The sequence below is a fragment of the Rhea pennata genome, chromosome 16, assembly GCF_028389875.1.
Source record: "Rhea pennata isolate bPtePen1 chromosome 16, bPtePen1.pri, whole genome shotgun sequence".
NCBI lineage: Eukaryota > Metazoa > Chordata > Aves > Rheiformes > Rheidae > Rhea > Rhea pennata.
Genome location: NC_084678.1, coordinates 14,470,992 through 14,496,128, shown reverse-complemented (window position 1 = coordinate 14,496,128; position 25,137 = coordinate 14,470,992). Strand labels below are relative to the sequence as shown.

The 25,137-nt window shown below is 43.2% G+C and overlaps 1 protein-coding gene across 4 annotated transcripts in view; it reads right to left on the bottom strand.

Moving 5' to 3' along the window:
- The window catches only part of CDH4 (cadherin 4), a 452,425-nt gene that overhangs the window by 43,315 nt on the left and 383,973 nt on the right, over nucleotides 1–25,137 (bottom strand). For all 4 annotated transcript variants that reach the window (XM_062588916.1, XM_062588917.1, XM_062588919.1 and 1 more), the window contains one exon: nucleotides 1,214–1,351. In XM_062588916.1, the coding sequence (XP_062444900.1) occupies nucleotides 1,214–1,351 (138 nt within the window). The remainder of the gene's footprint in view (nucleotides 1–1,213; nucleotides 1,352–25,137) is intronic.

The following is a 25,137-nucleotide window of genomic DNA, read 5'->3' as shown; positions in this document are numbered from 1 at the left end:
CAGATCCAAGGTGCTGGGACTGCTCAGGAGTCAGTGTGTCCTGAGACAGAGCCCTGGGCCCCCACAGCGTCGGGAAGGACCCAGACCCCTCAGTGGGCACGGGGCTGCTCTGATCCGTAGGGGCATAAGCTGGGCTTTCAATGAATTCCTTGAATTCTGTTGAGTATTTTTGGACTGGAAGGATATAACGAAGGGGAAATCTGGCACACTACAGGAATAAATACTTGTATATCCTATAAGATGGAATGAAAATTCAGAATAACATAACTAATAACCTATTTCTGAAAGGAGATTCAGTGACATGAACATAATGCAACTACACTTTCTGTATTTTCAGAAGTTTGGTATCAGTTTTAAATACATCATTTCCCTTTCCTTGTTGACTTTTATATAAACACGGACTGTGGGTACATAATGCTTTATCATTTATCAGCACATAGATCGCTATATTCTTCTGTGGTTTCTAAAACTACTGTTCACATTTGGGATGCTCTACCTCTATGGATTATGATGGCTGCAAAGAAACAGACCACATCGTTTCACCTTCTGTTTTTTCAGTATCATCTTAATCAGCTCAAGAGTTTGTCCTTGCAATCTCTTTATTTTTGTCTCCTTCTTCCCCAATGATAAAGACTTGGAGCACATGAAAATGGAAGAGAGAAATATTGTACTCATATAAGAAAGATCTTAAACTGATTAAAAACAGATGTACTGAAGTATGGCTACACATTTACTGCCGGCGCATACAAATACATCTGTTACAGTTATCAGTGAAATATAAATTTTCCCGGATAACCGTTACCATTTAGAGTATTTACTGCTTCTTTGAAATTGTATCCAAGCTACTAAACCCCCAAAATCTCTTACTGCTCAGGATTTCACTTATGTGTAATAATAACTCTGATACGTCTACAGCCAATTGCTGTGAAACAACTGTATCCTCTTTGGTGCAATCAGACATAGTCTGTTTGCCACATTATTTTAGCTCCTTTAGTACCTCAGGGAAATTGGTCGCCAAATAGTTTTGCTAGTTCGTGAATCATTTTTCTTTTTCTTTCCCCCCTTTTTTTTGCTGAAAGCCCTTGTTCCACAGTTATCTATCAAGTTCCTGCTGCCTGCCAAACGCGCAAAGAGAGACGACGGATATAAACATCCCCGCACTGCAAACACCTTGTGTGTCCGCGCACCGCTGGGCTGATGTATCGATACTCACAGTGCTCGTAGTGAATTCGGGCGGGTTGTCATTCACGTCTGTCACCGTGATGATTGCAGTTGCCGTGTTTGAGAGACCGTAGTTAAGATTTCCTTCCATATCTGTGGCTTGAATGATGACTATGTACTGCTGAACTTTCTGAAAAAAAAAAAGAGAGGAAAAAATGCATCATGTAAAAAACCTTGGTTTGTTTCCCCTTATACAAGTGCAATCTTAAGGCAGACTAAGAAGTTATACAGAATCAAAACATTAATGGCCAAGACAGATAAAATTGTTTATCATACTTCTGGAGGCATTTTTTGCATAGATGGGTGGTTTTACTCTGTTTTGTAAGAAAGAACAATCTTATGGGCAAAAATATTCGGTTGAAATGGACTTTTTGGCTAACTTTCAAGCATTTTTAGCAACACTGTCTTCTGAAAACTGGTAAAAATATGGCTAATTCATTTTCACTGAAAACATCAGCAAAAGCATTACATTCAAAAATTGCCATCAACATTGCCCAGCAGCCTTCCAGCCAGCTCTGCTCATGCAGTTTAATGCCCACAAAGTGCTTTGGTACTTATAATACTCCTCATGTTTCAGCCCTTGCGAATAAGAAGCAAAGTAAGTCCAATACGAAAAAATTTCAATAATAGGCAAAACTTCAGCTGAACTACTTTAAATTTCTGAATGTCCTGAACAACTTGGCTATCAAAGAACACATCCTACAGAGCAAGCCAAAACATCAGACACTAAAGTTCTTATAAAAGACACTTACGCTGTATGTCCATGCAGCCGGAAAATAAATTTGAATCAAATAAAATAGGCGAGTGCAACATCTCAGCTTGCATGTGTGTAAATCTCCCTGGGATGCCTCTGTACTTATGAATATCTGCCTGCACTGAGAAAAGCCTCCAAATCTTTAAAACTGGCCTCAAACATAAATTTTCATCTGGATCTGCAGAATTTACTATTGATGTCTACACGTATTATGCTAATAGTAAACAAAAGTATACAAATAGTGTATAAAAACTTTATAGGCAGGTGGGAAAGCACAGCTCGTGTCCTGAAATACGTGCAGCCAAAGCAACGCGCAAAGAACCAAGGAGGGATCCAGTCAAAGTCAGTCCGGTTGAAGGCAAAGAAGAGCGGGAGTAGGAAGGGGAGGGCGGTGCGGGGTTTGCCTGGGGGGCTCCAGCTGCAATCCCGGGAGCGACCTGGGGTGCAGGGCCGGTGCCAGGGACGTGGAAATAGAGGAAGCCTTGTGCCAAGCCTGGCGGAGGGGTTTAACTGGGAGGGAAGACTTTGGCACCTGCGTTGCCTCCTGGTTTTGGGCCCCCGTCCAGGTTCTGGAGAACGGGCAGCTCCTCTCTTTTCCTGCTGTTACATGTAGATCCTTCGACAATTTCAAAATGTGAGAACCAGGTCAACCAGGTATCTTTCCCTCTATATAAATACTCTCATAGTGTGGTGAGTAGTTTAACTCATGAACTGTGGTGAGTTCCTGGAATAACACACAGACTTGAATTTTAGCTTTATCTTGATTCTAGGACTTTTAATTGGCAGATATTAACCTGCTAAATGACATGGCATCACACACAAGGCTCCATCAGCACCTTGCAGTGGAATATATTATGGAAATGCACTTCCGTTACGTCACCTGTCATCTTGTATAGTAAAACACGAGAGAGAAAACTACCGTTAGCCCCTGTTCTTCTCATACAAAAAGATACTATCCATTACTTAATTTGTAAAGTGCAGGGAAATCAAGGCTGATGCATCCTTATTAATGAATATAATCTCTATCTTGTATTTAACTTTTATTTCTTTCTCTCTTATAAGGAATTTAGGAGAGCAATACAAGTGTTTCCAAATGGCCCAAGTGCTTGTGAGCTGAACTAGGTTTAAATCATAGGAGGAGGAAAGAGATGTAAAAACCAGCAGCAGTCAGGTTCCACATAAATTAGAAAAACAGCCTGGGAGCCCGCACTGGAGACTACATTTCAACAGCGCGTTTCAGCGGCGAAGCCACCGCTGATGTTCCTCACTGCGGCGCGACGGAGCCGCGTAAATCACGGCGTCGCCCGTTTGACGGCAGAGCTGTCGCACGGTATTGCCAAAGCTTCAGCGCTCCAGCAGCTACCGTGGGGAGGAGAAAAAACCTTCCCTCCCTCCCCTAGAGAAGCGGGTGATGAAACCACCTCCGTCGGCAGAGCGGTTCCTTTTTTAACTTTGCAGCGAGCTCTTTTGCCTCGTCGGCAAACCGACCCCTTCCCAGTGCCGGGCCCGGAGGTTGCCACGGGCAGGCGCTGCCACGGGAAGGAGCCGGCACCGCCGGAGACGCTCGCTGCTCCCGTCTCGCCGCCCGGCCTGCGGCGAGGGCACGGCAAAGGCAGCTCCGCCGCGGTGTCAAAAGCAATTCGGGAACGCGCGGCACCGTCGCGCAAACGTGGATCTGAGCTCCGAGAACGAACGAACCGCAGACCTTGGAGAAGGTCACGCGCCGTCTACACGGTGCTCGCTCACGTTGGGATCTCGCCTGCTAAACTCCCCTGACATCGGCTCTTTTCCAGTTTGCTGCACTCGGCTCTTAGGCAGCGCTTCCACCGGAGGACGGACCAGCCTGCAGAAGAGGCAGGGAAGCACTAGAAAGTCTCATTTAAAAGTTGTCTCAATTCCACTATTTTGCTGCATAAACAAATACAATGTTATATATATTCTGACTATATGCATGCATGTGCGTGTGCGGGTATGCAAAGACCCTGTTTTGCTAGTCTCGTATGTAAAGTTTGTTTATCTAACAAAACGCCTTTCACTGAGCATCTTAGCCCAGTGTTAATCAAAAACCCCAAACAAAGTCAGAACCCCAAATTACAGAACTTTAAAAGAGAGACTTTTGCAGTCGGGTAATGCAAAGACAAAAATGAAAATATCCAAATTCAGTTACGTACGAACGATATCAGCCACAGAAAGCTGGTACATGTAAGGGCCCACGTAAAAGAGAGCGCAGAGAGTCCAAGCCTACTGCGAAAGTGTGAGGGATGGATTCAAGCAAGTTACATAAAACAGAAGAAAACACCCAAAAGGAGAAGCTGGAGATCTGTCGAGCCGTCATGGCATCCACATCCAATTTCAGCTGAATGCTGACAGTCTGGGCTTGTAAGAGTGGCGCTTCTGTGAACCTTCTTTTGGTTCAGATCTAATTCAGTCTTCACTGAGATTAGCCCCAACAGATACCAAGTTACTGATTTTTTGTTTTTCTCTAGCTAACCTTTTTGCTTTTGTGCATTAAGCTGATTTTATTGAACTATTCAATCAATTTCAATTTCAACATGTCTCTCCAATTTGTCACACCATCTCCAGGGGCATCTTAAGTTTGTTAGCCTACTATTATTACTATCATTATGACTATTAAAAAAAATTTTTTTTTTTTAATAAAAAAAAAAGCATATGAGACGCATATATCGTCAAGCATATGAGACGTTTTCTTGATGGGGTTTTCATCATGCAGAGTAATTCTCATATTCTCCTTTGTTTTTTACAAAAATGACATTTTAAATAGCATAGGCCAGAGACTGCAGCATGGAAATAAAAAATGGGCCAAACCCAGAGAAACAAAATAGTTACTGTTTGTTTGCTCTGACGACAGCGCTGTGGAATCGAAGAACTGAAATCCCACCCCAAGGAAGGCACTGGAAGGCCTGGTGACAGGTATTTTTAATAAATCTAGCAAATCTTCCTGCAAGGGGAAATTAAACATGCTACCTCTATTTAAGCAAGAGGAAAGAAGTGATCTTGATAATTGCAGAGCTCCTAGTCTGACCTCAACAACGCGCAGGGCTTCTGAAGGAGAAAAATGTGAAAGAAAGAATAATTAGAGGAACGGTGGCACATCTAATCTGTCTACACTTCTGCCAATCATCCGATACAGTGCTGCAAAGAAAGACATCAGCCACACCGGAGAAGACAGGAATCAGCTGAGAAATTGGCTTAGCTGGTTGAGGGGAAGTGGATTAAAGGCCTGGTTAAAAGGACAGCGGTGAGCTGTACCGGGCGAGGAAGGACGAGCGGGAAGAGGGGTAACCCGAGAAGGAGCTAACAGACACGGGACGCGCGCGGGCACGCGGGGCCCGGCTGCGCCCGGCGGCCCGGCGCGGACGGCGTTCGGGCTCCGCTGGTTAGTCTAGCACGGCCAAGGCTCATAGCGGGTATGATTGCTGCCTCTAAACACAGCAGGAGGACAAGCACGAGCAAGGCAAAAGAGCAATTTAAACTGAGGAACCGTGTTGACACAAGAACGAATGGGTATAAAGTGACCAGGGATAAATTCAGGCTGGAAATTAGCAGCTCTTTCACCGCTAAAGCTGCAAAGTGTCGGAGCAACTATCTAATGCAGAGTCAGGGGAGCAAAATAGTCAAAAGAATAAATTAAATTAGGGATAAAATCTTTTTGTTCTAGGTAGAAATTATGTTAAATTGGAGTAAAGCAGAGATCAGATCTCCCCTTATGCACAAAGAATTTTTGAGGAAGAAAAAAAAGAAAACCTCTTTCAGTTCGAACACCACAGTATGTTCATATAAAAACTGTGTAAGGCTTAACACAGATCAATAACACTGAGCCAGCAAGTTACATAGCCACAAAGAAAGCACTAGGCGCCCCAAACAAAATTACAGTTATTGCAAGAAGCTCTACCCGTCAAGAGAGAAGCTGCCAGGTAAGACACCCTTCCACATACCTGCCGGAGCTGCACAAGCTCCTGCTGAGGGCTTCTAAACAAAAGTAGATCACATTCAGAAAGAGGGTCTAGAAGAGCTAGATACCTTTTAAATCAAATCACAGTAATGAGGTGCTATCTGCGATGCCAATTTCCAATGTTGTGCATGCACAATATTTTTAGGAATACGACTATTCCTGGTTTACACATGCAGTTATTATGAATCACACACGAACTGGGTAACTGTATGCCAAAGTCCAGACATGCAGTAATTACGTGATTAAATTAATCTGCATTATGGACAAAGGGTTTGCAAAATTAGGTCCTACATTTTCAAAGCTTTGTACAAATATTGTCCAATTAATTACCACTTCCTGAGAAATGTATGACTAGCTAAATTTAGCATCATCTGTTAAAGCAAATAAGGTTACAAACATGTTGCTGTAGGATGCATTGAGTAGGAATCTATTGGTGAAGGAGATGATAGAAAATCTAAAGCTGTTAAAGAATCCTATTTCCCCTCATAGCTACCCTTACATCTTCTTTTATATTTATGTGTTTTGCCATCTCCCCTCACTTCAGCAGTAGTGGTGAATGCCAATGAGAAAGATGTTCCTCTTCCTTATTTTCTAAATCATTTGTTTACAGGCCAATAAAGTTTTGCTGTTCACTTTTGTTGGTAGAAGACGGTTCAGGTCACCCAGCAGCCCATGAACATGCTGGCAATAAGTATTGCACTACTGTCAGGAAAGTCAAATTGAAAACAAATACACAAACACACCCCCCATGCCACCGCTTTGACTTTAGCAGAAATACTTTATTCAAACAGACCTCACTTAGCCATCATTTAAGCAAAGCTTGCAGCCACACTTTTTAAAACATTCAGCCCGTATTACTCCCTACTTGGCCACAGTTAAATATGGACATAGCCGTAGGCAAATGCTCTTTCCCAGTGTATTTTACGTTGGCGGCGCTCTCGAGCACGGCACTGCCTTGGTTGCTCCTCCTCCAGCAATGCACAGTTTATTCTCCTGGAAATTAGTATGTGCTAATTAAGCTAGTTTTCGCCTTAGAAAAGGTCTCAGTGTGAAACGTACTGGCCCCTGACACGCAGGTCGGACTGCAGGGGTTCCCGGACGGCAGGACTTCGGCGCCTAGGAAAGAGGAGGATGCGAAAAGCGGTTCAGTGTGTTCCCGTCCGCCGCCGCTCACGAGCGGAGAAACACCTGCCTGCGCCGGGGGCCACCCGGGGCTCACCCACCGCTGGACTCCCCCACAAGCCTAACCCAAACGCTATCGAAATAGGCGGGCGGGAGACGCGGCTGCTCCTGCCAACCCTCCGCACGGTGGAGGACCTCTGCCTGCAGCACTGAGCTCCTGCGACTCATAAAAAAACGGGAGAAGGAAAATATTTATTTAGGAATCACCCTGGGAACAATTTGAATGTTTGCTCTGACTCACCGGCCAAAGCAAAGGAGGCTTTCGCCCACAGAAACCACAGTGGAAGCAGTGCTCCACAAATCTTAATAAATCAACGTAACACATGCCAAATAAGACTAATAAAGGTGCAGAGGCCACAAGCTAACCCCAAAGCTTTCATTTGGCACTACTCTCGCTTTGAAAATTGACCTTTACGCAATAGATTTCATCCATCAGTGTGATTAGCAATTACGAGTTATACTTTTAACACTTCCCCTTTCAGCACCTGAGACCCGAAAAGCAGGTGCAACCTCACACCTTGTACTGCTCATCCTTCTCTCTCTTAAGCTATTATACTTTAAGATAGCATTTTTTATGTTAGGATTTGCAGATTTTTTTAACCCCTTCAGAACAAGCATATATGCAATCAATTCCTTATGCTTTTCTCCTGGTAGGTGTCAAATCTTATGTGTAAGTGCACACCTCAGCTGCTCCACATTAGTACTTTTTGGTGTGTGTGGCAGCTTCTGAAAGCAGAACAACTTCTGCTGCAATAGTTAACTTAGCTTCAGTATGAAAGTGGGAGCAAGTGTTTAAAAGTTCTCTGAAAGAAAGTGAACACAATCTTTTTATCCCAGAGAGGTTATAAAATGAAAGAAGGTAAGAAAGCCTTTCAGAGCGCTGCTCTATTCGGCCTCCTAGAACTGCTAGACAAAATGATTCAGTGTCTGTTGCCCCCAGCTGGTTTTCGTGTGTTGTTCAGGGAAAGCAGTGAAAGTGGAAACCTTCCCTAAGTATTCACTCGGTGCAGAGAAGACCCTACAGTCGTACAGGACATCTTTGAGCCTCCTAGCTGTATCTCCCTGTATCCTCCAAGACAGAAGATTCACGAGCTCAACAGAATTGCTCGGCCACCTGATTTTACAGTGAGAGTCACGATTTTGCTCTAGCACTGATGCTACTGAGTGAGAGTCTCACCTCAGAAAGCGATCTTCTAGCTGTTGGGGATACAAAGATAAGCTTAGAAATACAATCTGCAAACACTAAAACCCATCAAAACAAAACCAGAAGAAAACAACAGACAAATCAAAATAACTTGAAATGCATTTTCTTATGATAGACTTGTGATCCTGGTGGACCATCTTCAAGACGTTCTTAATGCCTGATGGTAGCACTGCTGTGCACAGGAGGAAGGGTATCAAACAGGAGCAGAAATGATTTTGAACATAATATACTGCAACCACCTTTGTCTAACCTTTTTGGGGGTGAGTGAGTTTTATTTCTTAGGAATCACCCACTGAACCAAGGCTCTCATGGTTTTGAAAAATCACCTAAGCTGAATCTCCATTGCAGTGGAACACGTTAAGAATCTTGAAGAAGAAACTTCTGGACCTACTGGAAAATACAAGAACCAGAAAAGTCAGTCAACCCAAATGTACCTTGCAGAGCGTTTGTCATGCTCTGACCCCAGCTGGCCACCACTTATGGTGACAGCATGTTTTGAAGAATGCTGTATACAAGGTTAATAGCAAAGTAGGTTCTTTTTAACCTCATACTTGTTCTAGATTATGAGGTGCAAAGGGTGGGGATCAGAGGTCAAAAATTATTTCAGCTGAATTTTGGGTGCAGGAGAATGTCAGAGGTTGAATGTAGTTGCTAGAGAAACTTTTGAGCCCAGAGTTATTTTCCTATCTGAAACCATGCTTTAAAATTAAACTCATTCTTAAAAGTTCACACAAAACTAGACTCTGCCTCTATATTTAAGACTCTGGTGGTATTTTCTAGTTCCAGGAGATTTTATGACACAGCTGTAACATTTGTTGGAATTCTTTCTTTTTGACCGAGTCCAGGCACCAAGCCTGCAGCAAACAGAAAACATGGGTTGGACTGTTTTCAGAAGATAAGTAAGAATACAACAGTAACAGCAAAAAGAAGCTGGTGTGCTATAGCATGTGTTAGGTGCAAAAGTTGTACTGATGCTGCCACTGAAGGACCTAACAGATTTCCATACTTCGAGGACTCCCATAAAGGAACCTGGGATGTGCACAGGCCATTGAGGCTATCCAGGCACTACAGATGGGCATCAACACCATGCAGAAGAGGAAGACCAACCTCGAATTTGTTTGAATTAGTTTAAGGAAAATATGAGAACTCTTTAGTCCTGGACAGCACCAAATTCTCTGTTTAGACTGACTGTTAGCAAAGAAATTTCTGGTATGGTTCCCTCATTTAACGCCAACATTGGAATCATTGACTCATTAGAAATGTGTTACATCTCCTTCTACAGTGATCAAAATTATAGGTCAGAGGTAGGTCCGCAAGGAAACAGAAGAGGAATGCGGAAAATGAAATATATGCTGGAAACAGAAGAGAAATATGGAAAATGAAATATATGCTTCTGATTGTCACTACAGATAGATGTGTAATGGTGTCACTGAGTTGCTATGAGCTATAGGTACATTTCATTAAAAAATAGATATGATGAATTGTGGATAATGTATTTTGATTATGACTACAGCCACTGAGTCAGTGCCAAAAAAGAGTAGGCTTGTGATTAAGGCTGGAGACTGCGGGTTGGAAGACCCAGATTTCTTTAGCATTTTCCCAAATATTCCTCAAGTGACCTTTGGTAGGTCATTTAATTTTCCTGTGCCGCAAAGAAATTGAAAATAACACTTCAAAATGAAATGAAAACACTTTCTTATCTTACAGTGATATCGTGAGAATAAAATCCATTAGCTGCTGAAGAACTCGGATGCTCTGAGGATGAGGGCGGCAGAAGCACCCATCACCAGCGGCCTTCGCGGAGGGCTGTAACAATGCCGACGGAGCTTCGCCGCAGAAGGGGATACTCTTCGGTATCTCAGCAGAAACAGCTCAAACCTAGCAGACACCGCTCTCTATTCATGTCAATATTTTGCAGGCTTTATGCCCCAGAGATTCTAGGTCATCTCACAAAGCACTTGAAAGCAGCAATGAGGAGCACGCCTTCTAACTTATGGCTGAGGCAATTTTTGAAAAAGCATGAAATTACGTCCAGCTTTTCCTGGACAGGTAGAGACAAGCAATAGTTCAACGTCTAGGTGGTCATACAGCAACTGTCAGTGCCGAGAGGTGCCCTTCGGTAAATATGCCAGCATTAAATTGATGCCGCTTCCAGTTTGTGTCTGCCACTTTCTGACAAAAGTAGTGAGTGTTTAGAGAGAGAAGGGAAAAAACGAAAATGTCCATCAGATCCCAAAGAGAAGGGGAAGTAAACAACTATCTAAGAAAGATTTTTTTTTTTTTAATTGAAAAGATGACCTTCTTTGGACTTGTGCAAACTGAATTCTTCTTTATAGTGTGTAACTTCTGGGTGATTACCCAAAGGCCAGGCTTTAGGAAAATAAAAATCCTAGTTCTGTCCTTTGTGTTCGTATGATCTGCAAAACCTTTGCTGTCAAATGCTGCCAGAGCAATTTAAGAAACAGAGAGAATGCCTTAATGTATTCTGAAACCTGAAAACCACCCATCATTAGCCCCACATGCTGTTTTCCTACTTTTTCTGCTTTAAGCCATTTAGCTGTTACAGCTGTTTTCCTTGTAAGTCTGGCTTCTGTTTTTATCAGCCTGATTTGTTTTCTAGTGTATCTGGCTTGATTAAAAACAGGAAGAGAAACCTTTCATAATTCAGGTAAAACTGCCTCCTTCTTTCAGCTCTGTGGGGCTGGAAGATTGAAAAAGATCATCAAGAAGATCAGTGTAGGTCAATAAATATTCATAACATTGCTCATAATTTATACTTCACCTCGGTTTTTGCAGAGAAGCTGGAAATTCCACGCTCATGGCTCCACTGCTACAATCAGCCTTTTTCTTTTTTAGGAGCATTAGGATTTCTAAAGCCTATCAAGGCAGCCATTGAAAAAATAAAATCAAAAAACTATCTCCAAACTATTTCCTCTAATGCTAGATATTTGCACGCTGGCATGTAAAACAACACAAGGAATGAGCGAGGATCTTGGGTTTTGGAACGGATGGCAGCCAGGAGCACAAGAGAAGTCTTGGGGATCCGATGCGTGTTGACTGCACGGACAAAATAAACTCATCTGGTGTCATTCGTCATTCCCTGCTGAGAAGTAGTCCTTCGTTTTGAGAAGCTTGGCTAGGCTCTTGTTAGCTGCATATCGTATATGCCTTCACCCTTATGAATTGAAGGAACATCCAAACAGTGAAGGCACATGTTAGAGTAGGGAAAGCGGCTGATTTAATTAAATTTGGCAGAATGAAAGATTAGTGGAAAACAGTCAAATATCTGAGAAGAGATTAACGTGAGATGCTCCCTATTGTATTTCCCTTAAGAGTTGTTTTACGCAGGATGGGCAGGGTCATGTTGTGCCGAGAGAGAATATGATTGACAGAATTACTGGAAAAGAAACTCAGTTTGGTTGCAAAGTCAGAAATACTAATGGGGGTTTCTGTCAAACAAGGGCCCTGAATGCAAATGGTTTTGTCTCCCTGTCTTTTAGGAGGGATGCTCTCTTCCAGTTACTGCAGACAAACACTTCAGTCATGGTTAACACACAGGTTAAGTGTAGTGTAGACTCAGCCCAAAGAAAAGCCACTGTGGGACCGGCACCTTGCAGAGACCTGGGTCGCTGGTTGGTCTATATGGCTGGCTCCTACTGGATCAGTTGGAAAAATCAGTTTTTGTGTAAAAACAGATGCAAAGAAAACGTTTCTAAAGGCTATGGTAAAAATCACCAAAACCTGATTTTTTGAGTAGAAACATTTCAAGCTGGCTGGAAATTCTGACCCATAACATGAAACAAAGTTTTTTGAGCATGGACAAGATTTGTTCTTGTCATTTGTACATATTAATAAGAACACAAAAGAAATGAAAAAGTGCAGCTGACTCAAAATTTGATCAGTGACCAGTAGTAGATTCCACCTTAGCAGGAGAAATTTTACAAAGAAGTCACCAGTATAGAGACCCCTCTGACAACCTCCCAGATCCCTGTGATACGGAATTAACTTCACTTTGCCACTAAGTATTAAAGAAGAACTTGACAACCACATTTATGTGATAAAATACATTTTTTGTAGTTAAAAAATCAGAGAAATGTAGAGGTTCCTTGGCTACCAGCTGCAAGAGGGAGTTTCAGTATTTCAGTTTTCTCCAATTCTGGCTGCATTTGCTTTTAAAAATCATTTAGGTACGGAAAAGCTGAATTTCATGTCAGAAGCAAGATGACCCTGAATTTTAAAGTTGAATTTAGCAGTATATATTCTAAGATACTCAAAAGCAACAGTCTGAAAGATTGCACAGTATAATTCTGCCAAGATAATTAATCCTTGTTAATCCATGACCTGATCATGTATGATGCTGCGCTGACGAGCTTACTGAAATGCTATAAATAATGCTGGCACATTTTATTTTCTTTGTAGGCATCAATATTGACAAATTCTTCCTCATTAAACTTCTGCGAACTGGGAATTAGCCCCACTTCTTAACTGGGGAACAGACACAGAGGAATTAAGAGGCATTCATTATTCTGGGGAGTCCAGTTTGAGCAGCGAAATACAGTTTTAAGCCTTCTTTATGCACAAAAGTAAAACTGTATTGATCAAATTCATATTGGCAATGCTATTTCCTTTCCCCCACCCTCCAGCAGAGACCTATTTATATGTGCAAAAAAGTTGCTTTGCTGAGATGCACCAGTTTCCTGAGCAAATTAGTTATGGCAGAAAGAGATTTTTTTTTTGCCATTGTAACTAGATCTACTGTAAGTTTTTGGCAGCAATTCATTGTTTTATTCTCCTAACAGACAGAACTAGCCCATCAAAACTTAACTGCAGACTAAGGATATAAGTGTATAAAAAATTCATTCTGAGAGAAGCTGAGCTCTGGATTCGCAGTGCCTGAGCCATTCCTTACTATTTGCTTCCACGCATCCTTTAACCTGCAACAAGCCTGGGGTGACTCATCCCACTTTGGGTTACCATGGAGAAGCTGCAACTTGTTCAAGCTGGATTAGTTACATACCACAGTCTTTACTCTAGTATTGATATTTTCTGTCAAATAGAAGGGAAATAGCATCTTTGCCTCCAAATGAAGTCCCTTGGCCTTGGTTGTGATGTGGAAAAAGGAAGGAAACCATCTTAGCTCTCTGACTACCAACACAGCAGCGGCGACCTCATGCCATATAATGTCAGTTCCTTGCACGACACAAGGGAAGTGTCTCCAAAACGTTTCCTTTAGAATCTAGTTTAACATCTTACCTCTGTGGCAGATTCAGGAGGGGCTGACTAGACTACAAGTTTAATGCTCTCCTATATACTAGTGGGTCTAGCACTTTTGGAAAAGAAGTAGGTACTGCTGCTACTCTTGTAGCAGGCTATAATGCCAAACTTTTACAGAGCTTCTCACCTCCAGTTCTGGAGGCGTTGTACTAACTTCACAGTGCGTGTATCTTACACATGTGTTACTCATCTACTTTATTTCCCGCCCCCCCCCCCAGGCAAAACCATGTTGAGAAAGTAAAGGGACTAGACGCTGATGGACTTCACTGCAAGCCAGAGGCAGTGCTCTTGCACCAGGCTCCCCACGGACCTGGTGGGACCATCCCCTCCAGGCAGGGTGTGAGGGATTTAGGGCTCCTTGGTCTCTCCTAAGACAAAGCTGCAAGCTGTGACAAACTATGTGTCAAGATTTTTGTGAGATAGATTAACTCCCTGCGGGGACTAAGGTGAGATCATGAAATGTATTTAATTTTATTGTAAGCTGCATTCACATGTGTATCCCAGAGGTGAAAAGGTTTTATCTCATCCCACCAACTGGAGTGTTTACCTTATTCTCGGTTAATGGGAGCTGTATGGATTTTTTATTCCTCTTTTCTTGCAGCTAATGTCAGAACAGTCCAGGTTTAGCGATGTATTATCTGACAGCAGAAACACAGTGCTAACTCAAACCAGCTGGAGCAGGTCCTCACTTGGAGTCCTTAGGGTCTCCAACCAAACCAGTAGCCCATGGAGTCACGGACTTCAAAGACAGCGCTTGCCCCACACAGACTAGGTCCTGCTGCCGCAAAGGAGCAGAGGTGGAAAATGCAACGTCCATCAGCGGGCTCCTGCTTCCAACGCCCCGGCCGAACGGGGTAGGAGATCCTCGGCCTCGCAGCGTCCTCGCGCCGGCGCGGAAGCTCAGCCTCGGAGGCCGGGGTCGTGGTCCAGGTACGCACTCGCTGCCCGCTGAGCAGAGGCGGCGCGAGCCCGAGGCCGGCACGTTTCGGGCAGGCTGGCGCCGGCGCGGAGGGCGCGAGGTGGAGGATGCCCGAAAGCTCCTCCTCGGGGCACTTCCTCCTGCCTTTGAACAGATAAAACTGAGCTCGGTGGCCTCAGCTCTGTGGGGGTCGTTATGACCAGGGCACGACCGGTTGTAAGAAATCTCTGCGCCTGTCCTGGAAAACCTCGGTGGCTAACCAGGCTCCCGGTGGAGCTACCCGGGCACCCTGGGGTCTCCAGATCTCACGTGGCTTTCCAGGTTCTCCTTCAAAGGGAAGGGGATATTTGAGCCCAGGCTTCTTCCCCTGCTGCTCTCTGGTGCTGAGTATTCAGCATGCGGCAGAATCAGGCCCTGGTATTTTTGCACGTAAAGGCAAAAAGCAAACAAACAAAACCAACAGATGGAAGCTCTCAGATGGAAGGGGACATACTGGTTATTTATTTAAAGAGCCGCCGAGGTCTAATGGAAATTTCCGAGCAGCGTTCCATTTCGAACTCGACGAGGTTTATTTAGCCCTTATTTTCTGTTTGTTTTCAATCATTTCCCATCGCAAAGCACATTTGCTGCCGGTCGCGAGTCGCCCGCCCGGCGGCAGCGGAGCCGCGGTTGCGACGGAGCCGGCGGGGATGCCGGCGCGCCCCGCAGAGCGAACAGCCCCCCGAAACCCCTGCTCTGCCCCCGCACGCGCGCGGGGGAAGCGGCAGAGACCCGCGCGAGCCGCACTGCGCCGGACCCTGTGCTAAACCGAAGCGCTTCCCCAAAGCTCCTCCCAGGGCGGCAGCCGCTCTGCCGACGGCACGGAAGCAGGAACCCCCCCGTTCCTGTCCTGGCACCAAAGAACGTTTTCTGCCTGGATTTGAATAATGTGAATATATTAATTAAAGTTGATAATGGTGATAATGATCTCCATCAGCAGTAGAATGATGCTATATTTATCATTATCTACGAGTTCCTTCTACCTGACTGTAATTTATACAGACAAGACTCGAGGTAACGTGACTTGCCGTCTTAACAACTTATCTGAAAATACCTTTAAAGTAACAGAACATGGTTTTCTCTGATAACTGACTCTGTTTCTCAGCACCTGGAGGAAAGCCAAGAGAGCAGTTCAAGACCATCAGGCTTTGCTTTGAGCAGCTTATTCCTGAAGAGGAGTTGATTTTGAGATGGGCCACAGAACTGGCAAAAGCCTGTTTGAGTACAATTTAGCATTTCTGTACGTTACAGACACTTCTTGCAGAATTGAGTCATTATTGGCTTAAAGTAAAGGCAGATGAAGCAGAACAGAAGCTCTGCCTCTTGGTCCTTTCCAAACTCTAACGGGAGACACCTCTGCGCTTGGGGTGCTGCTCTCCAGCCTCCCCAGCCTGAGGAGCAACCTTCAGTCCCCACTCTCCTGCCAACGATTTTGGTGCTGGCAGTCCTCACCACTTCAGGAAAAGAACATCTCTCCTTAGGCTGTGCTCAAGGGTCCTTCAAAAGGGGAGCTTTGGCAGCCAGAAGGAAGAACATTCTTTGCAAAAGCAACACAGGAGCAGGGCTGGAAGATGCTTTCTGCAACTCAGGAGGACAGGTAAGAATCCAGATCCTCGCACTGCTCCAGCAGCAGATCGCACAGGCCTGTACCCCATTGGGTCTAACTGTTGAGATCGCCCCGGTACCATCTGGAATGGGATGTAGGAAGCCTTTCTGCTGCTGCTGTTGGGGGGCTCAGCTGAGCTCCTGGCAGAAAGCCCTTGTGAGAAGACACTTGAGAATGACACTGAACACCAGCCAGTGATTAGGCTCCCACAGCACTGTAACTGAAAGCCTGCTAAACTGTCTCTGACTTCAAAAAATTATTTTTATATCAAGTCACTGGATATAGTTATGCAATTCAAAATTCTGGAAAAAAATGGAAACAAGCATTTCCAGTAAAATACATCTAAGTAACACAATGCACATTCACAAAACATGCAAAACAGACATTCACTTTTAGCTAGCATGGAAGGACAGTCAGTAGCATTAATAACTGACAAGCAGAGGTCAAACCAGTTTGCAAAATAAAACAGAAAAAAAACCCCATCCTGGAACCTCAAAATCTCTTCTCACTCAGAGCTGACGACATTAACTGCTCCTGATTTCAGCAGACCTAGACTCAAAGAGAGAACAACAACAGGAATCTTCTTAAATATTTGTTGTTAAGGCAAATCTAAAATGATTGTCTAGCACAATGTTAATTACATTGTACAGCAATCAAAACAGAGACGCTGTGTCTAATGAATCCCCACTCTCACCTTTGCAACAGAACTGGAGTGTCTCGTTCACCTCCTTATTAGTCCATAAATATTCTAATTAGGAAGCGACTCCAGATGAATAGGATTAGCAATAAGGACATTTTAGACTAGGTACACAAGAGATACTCAAAACTCTCATGTCTTATCTAAGGCTCTCCTGACATTTATAATCATGTAGAAACGCTAAATTTACATAGCTCTGCCTAATTAGACACGGTTGCAATTATGTTTGTGGGCTTTCTTTTTTTCCTGCCCAAGTATAACTTACACTGTCAAACAGGAAACAGGAACTGAATAGAAGCTCAGCAAGAAAAAGAAGTATTTTCTGCAATTTATTTTTTGCCATTTTAAAGGTGAATATTTAAAATTTAAAAACATTTTTTAGATCTCAGGCAGGAACTGACTATTCTGGATCCAAATTCAGATCACTGCTGCTTCAGATGTAAAAAATAGCTTTTTTTAGATCAGCAGCAGCCCAAGAGCAGGCATTAAAACAGGCCTAATTCTGCAAAAGGTGATATAAGCTCTGCATGTGGTCAGTGGGTCATTCCTGCTCTTGGTGAGAGCAGCAAAGAGACTCAGCTCCTCTGAGGACTGTAAGCACTCTGAAATTCTCACCTTGCCCAAATATTATCCTGTCTGCCCTATGGGTTTTGGATTCGGTCCCTTCTCCCCAACCTGTAAGAGCCTGAGTCTAGTGTTTCTAAAGTAATTCTGTGTCTGCCTTCCTCGGCCTTCAGAAAGATGGTAAGAGGCAAGCAATCCATCAAGCTATATTTTCTGTAAAGCAATTGCTGGCATATTGGGCAGGGATTTGATAAATGCTGTGTACATTATAATAACTGAATTTCAATATATTGTCTTTGATGTCTATAATCATGGATAGAGTTCTTCCACTTTCACTCAAACATAAATCAAAATAACTGATATGAGCTCAAAGCAGCACGCTTCCCAATTTCTCTTTCAGAACGAGGCCATAATCCTGAAAGCTCATCCGTGTCGGCAGACTCCTCATCTGCATGGAGCTCAAGCTGGAGTTGAGAGTCCTTTAGAACTGGGAGATGACCACTCAGATATACAAACTCTCAGGACTAGGGTATTAAAAAATTCCCAGAGCAAACGGCCACAAATCCATTTCATGAACTGCTTAAGGTCTAATTCTCTCTCCCTCAAAATACTTTGTTTATTAGAAAACCAGCCTCCTATTTGATTTGCATGCCACGTTTCAAGCCGCATGCAAATGTTGCTGGCAGAGCTGCACAGCCCCTGGAAGCCAGGCTTTTGGGTGGCAAAGGCCAGTGGCCTGATGTGCAGCAGCACTAAGGGATACCTTTATAATAAACACTGAGGAGGGAAAAAAAAGTGTGCCTAAGAATGGTATTGAAAACCTCTGGCTTGCATCTGAACTGCTGGGAATGTGGGAGAGGTGGAAAACCAACAGGTCGACTGGTGCAGGTTTGTAACGGAAAAAAATTAATCAATTAAGAAACCAAATAACTTCCTCGGAGCAAACTGAAGAAAAGTGTATCTTACAGTAAACTGACTCACGTGAGCTTTCTCAGCCTGTTTAATGTGTAGTCCAGATCAATACAGCCATCAAATCTAAAGTCAATCCAAAACCCATGGAAGCCCAGTTGCAGCCTTCCGCTGAATTTTCCAAACAGGCTCTAAAGAGAGACCTCATATAAAAATTCAGGATGTTTCTCAATATCTGCATGAAATAAGTCCAACAGTCTGCTTCTAAAAACATGTAATGGATAAATTTCTTTGGCTAGGACATTTACCTACTGCCTGCTTTCTTATCGAGCTCTCTAATCAGGAGGTCTATCAGTCCAGACAGCTGGATCTGAAAGCTTACGATGACAGCCCAAGGAGCCGAAACCAAATCAATATCCATACAAACTCTCAGCCTCTGCTCTGCTGTATTTAAGATCAATCAATATGCATAAACGACTAATGCCAGGCACATCTGCACCAGTCTCGCACATAATCAACTTTGTCTTGTCTCAGCTTAATATAATTTTCCACCATATTAGCAGTCTTTATGATATCCTGTCTTTTCAAATAGACATAATTCAGAATCACTACATAGTTCAATTGGATTATTTTAGTCACACACAGACCCACACTCGCGCACGCACAAATCTGCTCTTCGTTGACAGCCTCTCCTCTCTCCGCTGCCGGTGGATTACAGCCCTGCAAAAGCGTTTGCAAGGAGGTGACCGCTGAGACCACAGCCAGCTTCTACCACTACTTCCGGCAGAAAAATCTACCTGTGTGTGTGGAGGAGATGTACACTTTAAGGACTGGGAAAAGATACGAACAAACTTATCAAATGCCATGCCAAAGCATCCATTAAAAATTGCACACACTTTTAATGACTTGGGTGAGGGTTGCTGTAGCATAAATTTATTTAACGTTGATGTCCCTTGTTTGCTGTAAATTTCACACTGTGAAATTACCCGGGCAATTCTAATGGAGCTGAAACCTACAGCTGCACTCTTTGATAAAGTAGGAAATAATTATGAATTCCTCTGGGAAGCCAAAGAAAGTCAAAGATCTACTTCGAAACTGCTCCCAGATGAGCTGCTCATCAGCGAGCTCATGAGGTGCAGAACCGCTCTTCAGAGCCGGGGAAAGCGCAGAATTAGCAGGAAGCTCACGCTGACAACGCCGCCGCCATCAACTGACATTTAATTTGAAAGGACTGAAAGCTGGTGTCTGCAACAGCTTCTGCCAAGAAACATATGAACAGTCAAGACAGAGCATGGAAGTGGTTTTATGTTCCAAGTAAGGATGATGATAGTGTGTATTTACATCTAATCACCTCGCGTGAGACAGAAGCGCCAAACACGCAGTTCAAAGATTTCACGCCTAAAGCTCTGAGGCGTCTGTATCCTGAGAGGACGCTGAACCACGTCGGTTGTCCCACCCAGAACGGCATTTTCTACATTCCTCCCAAAGCCAGCGGTCACAGCCTTTGGCAGAGTTCACAAAAAGAGCGGGAAAAGGGCAAAATTAGTGATTACAGAAACTCAAGTCTTGGCTGCACGTAAGACAGCTTCAACTTCTACCTTTAGCTACAACATCCCAGCCATGTTACACGCTTAGTTATCACTTGACTCCTCTCCTGCCCTAGGACCATGAGTGTTCAAGCTTTTCACGGGTCCTCAATTTTCATTGCTCTAGCTCTTGCCTCAACATACAACGTCCTACACTATCATCAGCACCGTTTCTTCATCAGCTGGATCCTATCGTTTTCAAGGCTGCTTCCCTCCAGCCTGCCTCAGTCTTCCATCCCTGCAAAGTTTGCATCTTCCTCTTCCTATTTTATCCCCACTCCCGTCCTCCTCCCTTGCATCTCCCTGCTCCTGGAGAAGCAGAAGGGTGCATGACACATCTTTTTTTTCTTCTTCTCCTTTATTCTACATCGTTATGAGAGTGCCTGGCAGCTGAGTGTCCCCAGACGAGCGGGGTGCGCTGTGAGATGCATGCTCTGCCTCAGTAGGGAGCAGATGAAGGCACACCGCACACAGCCGGAGGCTCCCAGCCTCCTGTTACATCCCGCCTCCTCCCTGGGGGATCGTGCTGGAATCGGTGTCCTCACTTCAGCAGTCTCTGATTTCCTGGCCCAATTATGAGCCACCCAATAAATAGATGGATTGCACTTCTAAAATGACAAAGCAACTCATTCCTGGCAGGAAAAGAGGAGAACCATAAGGAGCTGAACAAAATCACCTAATGGAACAGACAGGCAGCATTTATTCAGTTGCTCTCTGTGCTTCACTCACAATAACGTGTTGCAGTGTGCTTTGAACTTGATTCCCCAAGAACAAATATAATTCTTATTTATAATGCAACAAAGGATAAAGCAGGTTTCCTGATTCTGATAAGTGACTCTGTGATTATTTCTTCAATAAAAATCGTGTCTTTCAGATTATTCTTTCATGTTTTATTCTCGTCTGGAACAGAGGAGGCGCAGAGACAAGCATCTCTGCGCCTTGAGTCACTTAGTTTATTCTCTTATTTATAAAACCCAGGGACCCACTACAGCACACTTCAGCAGCACTTGAGAACTTCTGAACACTGGATTAAACTTTGTGGACTGGACTTCCAGGGGCGGATAACCAATGCCTGGCTGCAGAAAGTGTCACCGTTTATCAGGTAATTGCATCCTGTTGGATGGCAATGCACTAGCAGTAGGCTTTCAGCATTATCACCCCGGATCAGGACACAGCACTCTCCTTGAATAGTAATAATCTGGCTTTCCGAATAAGCAGTGAACCAATATGCTGCTAGGAAGCCTGTCAGCAAAATGTACGTACCGTACATCAGCATGCTCCAGACATCGGTTTGCTGTACTGAAAGGAGGTGAAAAAATGTTAAATGAAAAGTAATCACCTTCACATATGTCTAGCAGATATGTACTGTATTATTTACTGTGTCTTCTTTTAAGATACCTGTCACTGTACTATCTAGAAACACAAAATACATTAAAAACAAGATTTTCTGGGGCAAAGTATCCCATTGAAATTCACACACCTCCTTCTCATAGTCTGTGCAAAACTGAAAAGCAAACAGGGGCTGGACCCCATCAGAAAAAATCCCCAAACAAATTGCGTGCTTATGCAGTGATGTATTTATTTAGGGCCACTCCACACTGACACAGCTGGTTAGACTTGAAAATAACTGTGTGTGAAAATGCGAACAATAATATAAATAAATATAACAACGTAACTTCAGATGAGCTTTCTCAAGATGGTCTGATGAGTTTTCCCTGAACGCTCCTTTGCACATCTGGTTATTAACTACGTAATTTAGTCCATCTTACTTCCAATGGACACGGTGAGAAATGCACGGTGCCTGCGTGCCTCTCTGAGCATGCCCTGGTACAGCATCTGGGGTCGGCACAATAATGCAAAATCCATTTCTCAAATCTGTCAGGCAGCCTTTGAAGATGCTAATACTGCAGGCAATGGTCACTCGGAGTTACATTAATAGGTTCTTACTGTGAACAGTGGAATTAGCTTTCAGTGGAATATCCCTAAATACCCTTTTTGCTATGGTAGAATGACAGTAGTGGCAGAGACCATACAGAGAGCTGAAGGGGCCTGAGGACTAAAACTGGTGGAGAGTATTACGACAAAGTGGTTTTTCATCAGAAGATGTTAACAGTGCAACTGCTCCTAAGGAAGGGAATTTGAAAGCTCTCTTGGAATTTATTTTAAAATTTCAAAATAGTCAAATGTCCCTTTCTAAAATGTTTGAGATAGCTTTTTCTAAAATGGATCTTTTAAAATGTCAGAAAACATTCTAGAAGACTAACACCAATGTAACATTTTTGCAACTATTAAAATAAAAATGTTGATTCTCTCCAGATCTTTTTCTGATGAGTAATTATGATTTTTAAAATTCATTATTTTGTCTTAATGTGGTGGTGGGAAACTGTTGCGGGGCATTTCCTGCCTAATCAGAATCATCTACATATATGATTGCTGTTGTTTCATTTTCTACCCACACAGATACAGCTAAGACATTTTCTAGCCTTCTAATCTGTGTGTTTACAGAAACGTTGCCATGACAAAGCAGCTTCAGGTGAGGCAGCTACCCAAAGATACATTCCATGTCCTGCAGATTTCCCCTGTATTCAAGCAATTTTATTAGCACTAGTGAAGCTACCTAGTGGAAAGCTAGCTTAGCTATGTCTACATGAGCCACAGGCAGAGCAGCGATTGCTTTGTAAACAGATGATATGTTGAAGGCATGCAGTCACCTGGTGCCCATCCAGCCCATGCTGAGGGAAGCTGCCTCCGTCTGTCATCCGCAGGGCAGATTTTGATACTCTGGAGCACTGGTAACCCTTTCAGATTTTCTCTTTATGCTCAAATATGTACCATTCAAGCCATATCTAGCTGCTGATTTACAAGCAAATACTGTTCATTACCTTTTCTGCCAAACATCGTGTCTTCTGATATCAAACATCAAGGTGAGAGGCGGGGGAATGCACATAATTTAGCAAGCTAATAACGCATTTCCCATCACGCTCCTCTGCATGGCCGTGGCCACAGAAAGATGGAATCAGCCAAGATGAAAGCAGTCGCAGGGCTGAAGTTTAATGGCTAAAATAATTGCAGAAACATACACATCTCCAAAACAAACCACTTCCAGAATGAATAATGTGTGGAGTATCCTCTCATCGACCACTTCACTTCACCTCAGCACAAGCTCCGCTATGAGCAAAACACATACAATATATCGCATGATATTTCAAACACTGCAGATCTCTACGCCTGGGCCAGCTCCTCCACCACGCAAGCAAACTGCGGGGTTTGCAAAGCGTTAAAGAAAGAAGGATGTACTGGTGCTCTTTGTGTGTCACTGAAACCCGCCTTCAGAAGGTGAGGACAATGCTCGCCAAGCAGGCATTTGGCGCAGGTTTGCTTGCGTGATAGCAAATCCTCCCTCAAGAAAAGCAGAAAGCTACCAGAAAAGCTTTACCAATTCTATGAGACTCCTAAGCTATTGATTTCCACACCCTGCTCCAGATCCTCAGGCAACAGAAATCAGCCTGGCCAGCACACGCCTGTTTTAGAAACTGCCCCAACTTTTAACCATTACAGTGAGATTCTCCCTTATATACAGAGATGCGTTCCGTCACGTTGATATGAATGTGAAGCTGCAATCTATTTATTTTTAATAGATCTGCAAAAATTAAGACTGGAAACGCCAACTTCCTAAATCCCTGGACAACGCGAGTCACCTCATTTTATCCCATTAGTTCTCCTTTCAAATTTTAGCCATCATATTTGAGGTCACTCAGTGTATGACCTGTTTACTTTAACTGAAAACTACATGTATTTTTCCAGAAAGGCATGTGAAACAGAAAGCATTTTAAGTGCAAAAAATGAGCAGCTTAAATAAAACACCATTGTACTGACACACACTCTACTTAACCAGCATTTTGTACATTAAATCCACACAAGTTTTAAAAGCTGGAATAACACAACGAAAAGGAAAATAGCTAGCCTACACACTAGGAAAAAGGACTGTGAAGCCGGTAAGACAAAAGAACGAACTGCCTCACCCCCCGCTACTGCAAGGACCTGGATGCTTCGCTGTGCATTTCTGGGAAAAGTAACACACAGCTCCTTGCCTGCACATGAAACTCCGCTGGCGTTATCCAAGAGAGCCTCTCTCAGGCTGTGGTCAATGGAGGAAGTTTCAAATCTCTGTACAGTATTATTAAATAATAATCTCTGTGCATTATTATTTAAAGCCAGTCCGGTATTGCTTGGAAGTGTCTAACAAACAGTTGTTCTCCTTCAAAGAGCCACCTTCTGCCACGTTTTTGGATACTAATTAGCATGAAACCCAAGGAATTTGACAGTATTCATGGAGCAAAACAGCAAAGCTCTCACATTTTTGTCCCTGTGCACATGTTTCTGTCTATTTGCAAGTAGCACATCCCCAGCAATGATGTGCCGTGATCCCAACGCTTACCCAAATTTCTGATGAGATGCACTACAAAGACATTAGATATATAACCATTTAAATTATACTTTACGAAGCACACCAGAACATTTCTGTTGTTTTCACTGATAATCTTCCATTTAAAAAACACTCTCAGAATACAACATTCTTCAAATCTGGTCCTGTGGCAGTTACATTCATTCAGCATTTACCCTGCCTTTTTCTTAGGCTCTGTTAAGGAAAGTAGCTGCTGCAAACTGAAACATGTTGCAAAATCATTCATGCTCTAGGAAATGTGTCAATGACAATATTTTAGTACGAAATATATCCAAAGATTATGTTTTAATTATTGTAACTCTATATCCTTAAACATAGGAAGGGGCAGTATTATTAAAAAAGCACTATTAGGTCTAGAAAGAAAAGAGTTAACAAAGTTCTCTCTTTAAGATGCTAATAATAGACAGTGGTCTATGGATAAGTTAATTAGTGGAGCCAGCTTGTGTTTAATTATTTCACTTGACCTGGTGCAGATTTATACAATAATCCCTTTAGAGAGGGGAAGGGGCTGTTGGAAAGTATGTGATGCACCAGAGGAAAAACTTTAAATCTGTCTGAGCTGAACAGGTAGCCTTCTAACTAAAATTGGAATGATACACTATTCTCCACTGTTAGACAAGCTCAAACGAAAAAAGAAATGCAGGTCTGAGCCACAGAGATTATGCTAAGGACCTGGTGAGCTTTCCACTCCGATACTTAACTTTTTTTTTCTCCCTATTCAGCTGGGATTTTGCTATTGAATAA